The 11,475-nt window shown below is 40.9% G+C and overlaps 1 protein-coding gene across 1 annotated transcript; it reads left to right on the top strand.

Moving 5' to 3' along the window:
- Positions 1–1,392: 1,392 nt before the first annotated feature.
- LOC139225227 (netrin-G2-like) lies at positions 1,393–5,875 on the top strand. The gene is made up of 4 exons (XM_070856194.1): positions 1,393–1,441; positions 1,989–2,156; positions 4,380–4,514; positions 5,628–5,875. The coding sequence occupies exons 1-4, from the start codon at positions 1,393–1,395 to the stop codon at positions 5,849–5,851; spliced, it is 576 nt and encodes a 191-aa protein (XP_070712295.1). The 3' UTR covers positions 5,852–5,875.
- Positions 5,876–11,475: the final 5,600 nt, after the last annotated feature.

Below are 11,475 nucleotides of genomic sequence, written 5' to 3'. Positions count from 1 at the left end.
ATATATATGAAAACTTCTTACCCCCCCAATGAAGCTTTGGCAACCCTTACTAGAGTTTGGGACCCCCAGGTTGGGAACCACTGCTGTAGATGAACGCAGCCCAGTGAGTGATGTGGTACACAAATCTTAAACAAAGATATCTTCATCCTTCAAGGGCTTCTGAAACTCTTGTCAGGAAAGCCACAGACCAGAAATTCTGGGATCATATATGGCAAGCTCAGAGGTAAGAGAACAACAAAAGCAGCATGTGGTGTAAAGATACGGACAGAAGACTTTAGCTTGGTTAAATCAGATCAGTGGATTTTAAACTCTCTGACATTTGTATTTCTGCATTTAAAGTGATCCCTGTGGAGGAATTCCTTTCATTGCATGTTTTATGTGTTTCATTTTGCTCGTTCTTTCCCTATGCATCTGTGACTCCCTCGTGGTTGTGTTTACTTTATGTGTATGATCAAGGTAAGTATTAGACTTAAATTCATATTAAACCATCAAGCAATTACCCACATTGACATATCTATTGCTTTAAGAAAAGGTGGTTGCAAAATATACCACTATTCTTTCAACCTCACAGACTCTTATTCAGGCAGCTCTCTTTTTCCTCTCTTTCACCATTGACAATTCACAATTGATAAAACACCAATAAAGCAGCATCTTGACTCGTAATGTTAATTTGTAGAACAGTGTCCCATTGCCTCTCTAGTCTGTGGAGTAATTGGCCATTTATATTTAATTAGGCAGTTCTTCCCCCACTGCTAGCATGGTTGCCTCAGTGCTGAGAGAGGCACTTTATGGTGCTCCTCTCGCTGGCTTCCTTTAAACCAGCTCATTAATATTTCAGCTGGCATCATCAACCAAACAATAATAAAATAATAATGTGACGGCTGATTAAACAGCTAAACTCCGACTTTTTAATGTGCATTTAAATGTGTATTTGCATAAACATGCCTGGTAAACGCCTCTTTAGAGGACAGTGATGCCTTGCAGCACACTATTGCAGTCAACTTCTAAAGCTTAATAAAACCTTAATTAGGTACCAGCCTCAGCCAAGATAATCGTAGCGAGAATGTAGAGCAACACCCCTCCACCTCCTGCACCTCTTCACACAATGCCGATACTATGGTAGATGATATAAGGCTTTTATTTCTATCTCTGTGGAAAAATTAAATAAAGGTCTTACACCATTCTCCGCAGCTGTTTTTTTTAAGTTTTGGTTTTAGGGTGTGAATTTGGAGGAAGTCTTAATTTAAAAAGCGTACAAGCATGTCGACTAAAAACCTGCAATCAAATCCTCTCAGATAATTCATGAATTACAAAGAGAAAATTTAATTAAGAGCTCTGATTATGCAGTTCTTTATGAAAGAGAATTTAGGACAGTGGAAATGAAGAACAAACATGGAAAAGAGAGAAGAGGCAATGGAGGTTTTCTATCAGGTTCAGCAGGGTGAGACTGATTTGACCGTGTCAGGTGCAGCCTGAAAACACCGACTGTACTGTATCACTCACCTCAAATTCCCTTGGTTATGATACTGTAGCTTGTAATCTACTCATCTGATAATGCAATTAAATTCCCAGACACAATTAACACGTCTGCACACACACACGCCTACACACATATACACAAACAAGCATGTACACACACACACAGGATAGTGGAATTCCCATCAGTAATCAGTGGGGCCCAGTGAAGCACACTCAGCAAACCTGTGAGTACAGGAATGGAGGGAGTGGTTTCTCTTTATTGAACCAATATAGATTCAGAAAGGCAAGTCATAAAACACACTCAGAGTCATTCATTTGTTCACTGACGAGTAAAACTAAAGCTTTCAGACATATTTGATGGCACAAGGCATTTATCATTTCCTCCTGTCACTGACTAATCCTACAAGGATGCTTAAAAATACTATCCCATCTCAAGTTTTATGCCCAACATCATGAACATGTATAACCGCCCTCCTCTGGTAAATGAAACTCTGTGGCTTTTCTTTTAGACTGTGAGTGCAACGGCCACTCGAACCGCTGCAGCTACATTGACTACCTGAACATCGTCACGTGCGTCAGCTGCAAGCACAACACCAGGGGCCAGAACTGCCAGCACTGCAGACTGGGATACTTCCGCAACGCCTCTGCCGAGCTGGATGATGACAGCGTCTGTACCGGTCAGTCTGCAAGGGGGGGGGCATGCACGTGGAGGGGGACGGTGTGTGTGTCAGTATAGAAGCACTGTAGTTAAACTAGGCATTTTATAATTGTTAAAATTCATTGGCTTCCCTTTCAGTTTTATAAAATGCATTTTGTTGCATTGGCTCTTGTTTGGGCGTCTTTCGCACATCTTTTACGGCCCACAACTTTTTTCCTGTGTTTTGGTTTATTCACTTTCGTCAGAACACTACTGTACACTGCCTGTCCAGCACTAACCAGCAGTCAGATACAGTAGCAACTACCTGGTGAACATAGTGGACTACTGAACTTAACTTGTCAGGTGGTCAGAAACACGACTGAATGAGCGCTGAAGTTGCTCCATATCCCCAGTTGTAACTAGGCAACTGTTACTTCAAACATTCACCTCAGAAAATTCATAAGGCGCTAATATTTCAATGGTGTGTTTACAGCTTTCTACACTGCCCCAATTTGGCCAAACAAATCCTTGAATGTATAAAAAGGTATAGATACTGTTCACCTAATACTGATACACACACCTCAATGTACCCTTAAAAGTCAACACTTAAACCTAACTTCAGCAGACACATTGCAGACAGAAAATAATGAGAAAACTATTCATCTGTTCTAATATTTTATGACTGTACTGTAGATAAATACGCTTACAGTCCGTATGAGGATTTGCTTTTTTTCTTATTAAGGGCATGTCCTTATAAGAGGTCACTCTGTTTGCATAGCTGTGGAGCTAAAATCTGGTGTTGATTTGGATCCATCTGTAGGTGGACAGCAGGGGGTTGGAGGGTAAACTCGCCTTGGTTGGGGTGCACACAGGGCCAGGCCTTGGAGTCAGCACAAATAAGGCCCCATTAGCTCATCTGCCAGCACACTGGCACACGGAGCATGGCAACAGAAATCAGTTCACACCAGCGTCTCTAGAGCAAGAGAATATGCACACCCAAACACTAATGCATCTGCACACACTTCGCACATCACTGTGTGTTCTCCGCTCACATCCACTCTCAGCGGCTCACATGCAATCCCAATATTAATGCAAATGACCCACAAACACATGGATACCAACCGCATTGCTGTGGTTGTGTAATCTGATCCTCTTGGCTTGTTCCACTTTAATGAATGTTTTATAATAAATTTAACAGTAAATGGGTTAATTTGATCTTGGTTTTAAGTGAAAGACAAGCTATTGGCTTACATCAAATATTGAGAGAAACTTGAGTTCATCATCAACCTATTGACAAATGCAGTGCAGTTCTGCAGTTTTTTACCGTCTTGGATCAGCTGCCAACAATCACTGATCTGGATATCAGTCAGCTTCTATAAATACATGCATTTGTAGTGATAATTACTTCAAGAAATGAAAGTAATTTATGTTAAAAAAAAAAGTCATCTTAAGATAAATTCAATGCCATCTTGTGTTTAAGAGGTGAAAACTAGAGAAATGAATCTGTCTCAGATTGATTTGATGAATCTCAGAAAGTAGTTAGCATTTCAATAGAATAAAAATATGTTTGAAGACATCAACAAGTTAGGTAGGAGAGGAGAGTTAAGGTCGTTTGAGAGAGTAAATATGAGTTTGTGGTGTTTGATAGGCCATTTGAATCACAGTTTTAACAGACTGAACTTGAGTTTGTTTAATTAGGCTGCACAACAAACATCCCCCTCAACTGTTCAAGATACCACAATGTTCCTTACACTTTTCCCACCTGTCTTTGAAAGCAGATATTCTGCAATCAAAAGAACTTGCCATCCCCATTTAGATGGGATTAGCTTCGCAAACAACATCTGATATATACAGTACTTTCTAACAAAGGACATCTGCCATTTCATTTTTTTATTTAGATGGGAGAGGAGTCACTGTAGTCTCTTCCCAGGATGATAAGACTGTATGATAGGTGCTGTTTTTAGAAAACCAACTCCAGTGATTTTGTTGAAGGATTGTTCTAAAGCGTTAACCTCTTTGACCTTGGGATACTTTTCGGACTGAAAGGGGTCCAAGTTTCAGGTCTAAATTTCTGCACTGTCAAGTGACATTCCTGTACTTTTGGAGCTGTGAAGGGCTTCAGTACCAAAGACAAATCTTTGGTGTGAATACAACACACATTTTTGGCTGAACTTAATTCAACTCTAGATCAAATCCTTAAAAAAAATGACGAGGCAGGACTCTCTAAATGGCTCTCTTTGCCTCCACCACCCTCATCTTTCAGAGTGTAACTGCAACCAGATGGGTTCTGTTCATGACCGGTGTAATGGCACGGGCTACTGCCAGTGCAAAGATGGTGCCACGGGGGCCAAGTGTGACGACTGCCTGCCGGGATACTACTGGAAACAAGGCTGTCACCGTGAGTATAAGGAGACTGCTTTCTGGTGGGCTTGTGTCTAAAAATCTGGGGATGAACAAATGTTATAGCCTTCCGGGACCTTTGCAAGTGCACTGTGCCACTTAGCTTGTGCATCTCCCGATGTTTTCTTTACTCCCATGGGAATAGATCATGTAGCTCATTAGCAGCATCAGCTGCTCCTTTAATTGATGACCCTGTCACTCCTTAACCTCATTACAGGGAATCGCCTTTCTCTCCCATCCACCATCTAGAAAGGGCCCTTAGTCTCACATAGACCCTCCACACCTACACATACATATTAAAGCTCTACAGGCACACATGTATTTTGACTGTGAGTTTATTTATCACAACATGGGACATATTGTAGTAAACAGTAGAGCAGTATGTTTTAGATTTGACACCTTACTCCAAATACTCAAATGCAACAGAGCCAATTATCTGTGGTGTGATAAAAAAAAAAAATGTTACCACGTGTTATTATTTCTTGTCATGGAAGCCTGAGCCTCTCTATTTTCTCAGTACATTTTTAGGTCAAGTATCTCATACAGTACAACTACCTCCGTGCATTTCTTAATGCTGTTTATAGCATTTTAATTATACCATTTGTTCCCACAATCACATTTTTGTAGTTTTGAGACAATGATTTTAACTTGACCCTGAGAAAGTGCAGTCTAAAGAAAAACAGAAAAAGGGCTGCAAAAACAAAAAAGGCAGGTGTTACCTGTTGTTGTCCCTGAGGCAAAGACTGGAGAATTTATCTTGCCTCTTTCCTTCCTCCTGCTTTCCTTTCTACTTTGTTCTTTCTGCCCTGAATTCCTCTCCTCCCAATGTATCTCTGTTTCCCATCATGCTTTTTGTAACATTGCCCCTCCTTATCTTCCCTCACCCGTCTTTTTCTTTGCCATACATCTTTCTTTCGTCTTTGTGCACTTTACTCCCCCACTATCCTTTTACTGCCTGTCAATCTGTCACTTTGCTGTACCCGCTTTATTCCCAACTCCTGTCTCATTCTCCTTACCTCTGCAATTCCTTCACTCCGTCGTTTTCCTCTACTTCTCTCTCTCTCTCTCTCCCTCTCTGCTGCTGTCTGTCTGTCTTCGTCTCCACTCACAGCTAATGTTTGCGACAAGGAGATGCTCGTGTGCCAGAACGGAGGAACGTGCTACCAGAATCAAAAGTGCATCTGTCCTCCAGAGTTTAAGGGGGTACTGTGCCAACACTCCCGCTGTGAGGCGGGCAAAGACTGCAACGCCGCCTCTTCCCTGAGCCTCTCCACGGCCGCCCTGCTGCTCTGCACTATGCTAGCCCACCTGCTGACCACGTTGACTCCCCACTGAGCCACAAAACCCCCCTCAGACCAAGGAGTGTGTGTGTGTGTGTGTGTGTGTGTCTACGTGAGACGAGGGTTGACCCAAAGTGGGTAGGGCCGCCCCAGCCGTGGACCCGGCAAACACAGAACGCAGCACTCGCAAAAGCGCACACACTCACATGACACTTACTAGGCCCAGTCTCCTCTTAAACACACATACACACACACACACACACACACACGCGCACACACACACATCACAGGACTGTTATACTACAGAGTGTGTGCTCGGGTGTGAGAAGGACAAAAAAGGGGAGTGACCTCAAAGAAGAGAGATGCAGACAAAAGGGGAAAAAAATCATACCAACCACTGTTCCCTTTATTCCTGAGCAGGAGCAATGTGCATCAAACCAAAAAGCATTAACAAAAACACTTAAATCACCACTGTTTCACTTCAAAGGGAATGGCTGTTGTAACCACAAGGACCTTTTCTTTTCTTCGTTTTTTCTTGGTTGAGTTATGGATCTCGCCTCCATTTGACTGGCGGCCAACGTGTGTGTGGTCAGACTCAGTGAGAGCACGAGACACGTCGAAGCAATGGACGTGTCGGGGAGGCGAGGTGTGCGTTTGATCCTGCTGCTGAGGCCTACATAGTATATTAACCAGGTTTCATTTCCTCTCAAAAGATGAGACTTGATTTGACATTTATTCTATTTCTGCTGCATTTTTTAAAATTATATCTTCAGTCATTGTATCTAATGTGCCCACTAACAGTCGCTGAGATTATACATATTATATAATATCCAGGGGGTTACAAATTATAAAAAAATTAGTCACTATTATGGTTGTTATAGGAATGAGTGATTGTTGCCACACTTAGCGAGATTTATTCTTCACACAGTATTCAGGAAGCAGAATTTAACAGAATTTATCAGAAGTCTAAAAGAGAGAGAAAAGATATCAACCACGTACCGATATTATGACATTATTTGAATATTTTTTGTAGAAATTATTTTTCTTTGGAGTTACAATAAATTATAAAAAATGACATTTACAACTATTCCAAATGAGCATTTTATTACACTGAGTGTAAACCTTGCAGTAAATATGACTGTTATTTGCCTTCTTGCTTGTATTTTTTTCCATTCAATCAAGTGTCCACAATTACATGCTGTTAACATCTGTTCTTTTTTCCAGTGAGGTGAAAAAAAAAAAAAAAGAATAGAGTAAGTTGAAACAAGAGAGCATCACTCATTTGATCTGTGTCATTCACTTTGGATGTGGCGTTTAATGCTTATTGTGAAAAACAGATTATTCCACTCTGAAATCCTACAGTCTGTCTGACAATCACACAGAATTGCTTTCCTGTCAAGAGAATATAAATTATTTTATTATGATAAAAGTTGCAAAGAGCGTTTATATCTGAAAATGTTGACTGCAGATGCAGCACAAGTGCTGTGCTGGTAAAAAAACATGTTCCATTGTACAAACAGTGGAGATGTACTGATTCAGTACAGTGTTGAGGAACACAGCGACTGACCCTGAGGCCAACTGTTCTCATCTTTAACTCTCCTTGAGAGCGCCGCTCACAATCACCAAGGCTCTACCTGTGACGTGTTGGGTATATCAAAAATATCCTGCAAGTTTCTTTTTCTCCTTCTTTAGCCAAACTACAACATTATTTCTCAGAGAAATGTTCTATTGCTGAGTCAGACCAGGTATACAGTGGATAAAGAGACATGAATGCTGCAATACACCAGGATACAGTGTACATCAAAGATAAAAGGAGACAAAGCCTGTGAGAAATGACAAGGCAGGGATTCTGGTATTACTCCTCTATTTCTGAGCCAGTTGTAGCTATATTAGCTATTCTGTGTGTAGGGCTCATCCCCTCTGAGTCCCAATGGTGTCAAGCACCGAGGCTTTGGAGGGAATAGTTTATGAATGTAGAACATTGAGAAATGATGTAAAGGAACACATTTCATTGTGGATCAAAGAGCAGGTAGTGCTTGTAGCCAGAAGAAACATGTATTGCAGTATAGTTTATACACTAATGACATTAGTTTGATACATGCAATAGAAACTCCACACTATCTGTGGTGTTTGGATAATTATAAGATTTATTTCATGAAATATTAGAGAAAAAGGAAATTATTACCAAGTTTGCATTGGTCGAGAGTTTAATTCACTGAACCTTAAAGGAATAGTTTAACATTTAAGGAAATGCGCTCCTTCACTTTGTTGCAAAAAGCTGAATGAGAGGATATATTCCACTTTTGTGCCTGTACGTATATAATATATAGAAATATATATATTTGCTGGCTGTAGCTTAACATTTACTGAACTAAACACCTGCTGTACTATAATGTTTTAATCTGGCAGGATATGATGGTTGTGGTATATGATGCTTGCACTGCCCACTTATAACAAGTCTATTGTAATGCAACTTACAACAGGGCCCACTGGCATTGTTCCATTTAGTTGTTTCATGTACAAAATTTACACTGATGTTGAACAAATTAGGCATATTACATTAAGACATTGTTAATGAAGATAGAACCCCACTGATATTTTTTAAAAGATTGGAAAAAAAAAGAAACTGCCAAATGATGTCTCTGCTCAAGACAAAACTGTTCAAATCATTTTATCATTAGTGTGTGTTGCAGTTATAAATAAATATTCAGATCAATCTACCTTATCAAATCAAAATGGAGCAACACTGTGCTTTGTTGCTTTGATATGAGCCCAGGATATATAAAAAATGGATGAGAGTAAACTCTGAACAACTGAAAGCTCTTTATTATTTTACTTCTGAAACGCTGAATAATGAGTGTAAAATTGGGTAAATCTTCTTTCAATTTGTTTTAAATGTTATCAGAGAGTGAGTTTGTGTCATCAGTAAATTTCAAAAGTGACCTGTTTATTAACACATGGCAAACAAGACAAAGTTCTGCGGATACAGAAATAAGTGTGACATACTCTCACATGACAGTATGTTACTTCTTCCATTGCAGCCTCAGCATCATGAACATAACACCATCTAATCTGATAAATTGACTTGTAGGGGTAGACGGTAGCACCTGCCAGCGCTGTGAAAGAGCTCAGAGACGTGGAGAACAGCGGCTGACTACGTTTTTTTTCTCTGGTCTCCTGAATGTGACTCAGAATTTGGTGGGAAATGTCTCCATTTGTCCCTGTCATCTCTGTACTGTTTTCCCAGCTGTACCACGGCCTCCTGTTTGGATTATTTTCGGCTGTGGATTTCACATGGGTCCTTGAGGCTTCCACGTCTTGACTGCCCTAAAATTTCCTTTTTCAGACATCCTTTGTTTTGAGGATGCACACGACTGTAGTTTCCACATGTTGTGCCCACGGGTTCCTGGTAGTCATACTTTGTACAGCCCTACCAGTTCTTGTACATGACCTGATTTCTCTTCCAGGGTCCTGTGTTTCTTCTGGGGTTTCACTCACGCTGTTCTCATGTTTCATCATCTTCTGTAAAAACATGTCAGGTTAGAGATACAGAGAACCTTTGCTAGCCAAATCTCCCTGGAAGAGGCCTGACTGAGCACCTCGACTCAAAAACCTTGTGTTTTACCTCTGAAGTCCCGCTCTGTTTGTACACTGACATCCCCACATCAATCGCATCCTCCCCTGTATCAAGAACTCAGATCAAGCAGTATCAGTTCCAAACTATTTAAGAAGACAAATTGGGGAAGCACAGATCCAACTTTTTAGCTCCAATACCGATACAGATGACCAGTGCAGAAAATACACTTGTAACATAATGCTACTCTTGTTACTGTTAATTTAAATTCAAATTTCCAGTGTTCTTAATCACTTACGAGGATACAGGTTTTTGTTTACAGCTGGCCTTCATCACTCCTTCCTCTCGACAGACACAGGACATGCTGATACTGTCCCTCCTGCTGCAGACCTCAACTACAGTTCACACCTCCATTCGGGAGGCAACATCACAACTGCCAGCATGAATAAACATCATTACTGACAGATGAAAATGTTTTGAGACACCTCTCTTCAGTGGGATAACTGCTTCTTTTGAGAATGTCCATACATGCATCAATGCACAGCCAACTTGTTGCACTCGAGGGTAGTACGACCATGTGTAATGAGGATGTCTCAAGTCTAATCTCCTGTCCCTGAGGAGCTTTAGGAAACACTCAACAGTGGCTGGTTAGTTACAATAGCGCTGTGATAGCTGTGCTGTTACAAGGCAGTGTGCCACGCCTGTACTGATGATCCACGGACAATTAAGTGCAGTTAAATTTTACTGACCATTGAAAAAACTGGAAAAGACAAAAACAAGGAGACAAAAGGAACAAAATACTCAAGTCGTGTGGAGAGCCAAATATTCAACACTAAAAAGTAAACACACCTTGATAACTACAATTACCACATTGTGGTTGTAGGCCTCCAGCAACCAGTCAGGTTGCAGTTTACATGCATGTCTGTCCAGACCCAAGATTACTGTCACCGATTCAGTATCCAACCAAATGTGAAACATGCTCCCAATCTCCCCTTCTGTTCCTGACTTATGGCGTTGAATAATGGCCAGTTATTATGATGTCACAGTGAAGTTGACCTTTGACCTTTTGGATAAAAAGTGTCATCACTTGATCGTTTTATCCTATCAGACATTTCTACTGAAATTTTGCCATAATTTGCAAATGAGTCCTTGAGTTATGGCCAAAAATGTTTTTGAGGTCAAAGTGACCTTTGACCACCAAAATGTAATCAGTTAATCCCCGAGTTCAAATGAACATTTGTGCCAAATTAAAAAAAAATTCCCATAAGGCCCTCCTGAGATATCCCATTTGTGAGAATGGGATGGACGGATGGAAGCCCAACCACAGCCGTCGCTAGTGCAGTCATAAAAAACACTGAAGAGTTACACATTTCTTCTAACAACACTCGTTCTACAACCTAAAAACTTGACTCCACACCAAGATGTGGATACAATATCAGCTTGTACTGTCAGCGGTCTCTCTGGAAAAAATCCTTTACACACAGTCAGCATTACTCCTCAAGAACAATTACCCGTGTACAAGAAAACATGTCGGAACAGAGATACAGAAGGTGAAGTGAAGAGTAACTGATGAAACTGTATACTTTAAAACTCTACCTGTTAACTACCAGAGTGGTGCGGCAGCAGTGTTGTACCTGTGAAAATCACTGAATAAAACTGCATTAATATGCAGGAATAATTTATGCATCACCAGGCCACCACCTAGTATGGGAACACAACAGTTGGCATTTAAGGTCCGACATCAGCGTGTGCTTAGTGGACACTTTGCATTTTCCTCAGCCGGGGCTCTTTACACATGATCACACTCCCAAGGACTGACACCAACAATAATGTTATTTGCAAATTGAAATTAAACCCACTTTATGATTAAACTAAACATACATTATGCCTTGAGTCAGCAGAGTGGAGTTAGTTGGTCAAGTTCCCATCATTCATCCAGATGAGGTGTCTACCTGAGGCGTCTAGCCTGAGGCTAAGCTAAAGAAATCTGTAAAGACACCCAGAGGCATTGCCAGACATGAGAAAGTGCTGGGGCACAAGCCCCCAGCACATACTTCCCTAAAGAGCAAGAACCCATGGAAAGTGTGGGTAACACAGCACCTTAG

This window comes from Pempheris klunzingeri, unplaced genomic scaffold, assembly GCF_042242105.1.
Source record: "Pempheris klunzingeri isolate RE-2024b unplaced genomic scaffold, fPemKlu1.hap1 Scaffold_87, whole genome shotgun sequence".
Classification (NCBI taxonomy): domain Eukaryota; kingdom Metazoa; phylum Chordata; class Actinopteri; order Acropomatiformes; family Pempheridae; genus Pempheris; species Pempheris klunzingeri.
This window is presented reverse-complemented; position numbering and strand designations above follow the sequence as displayed.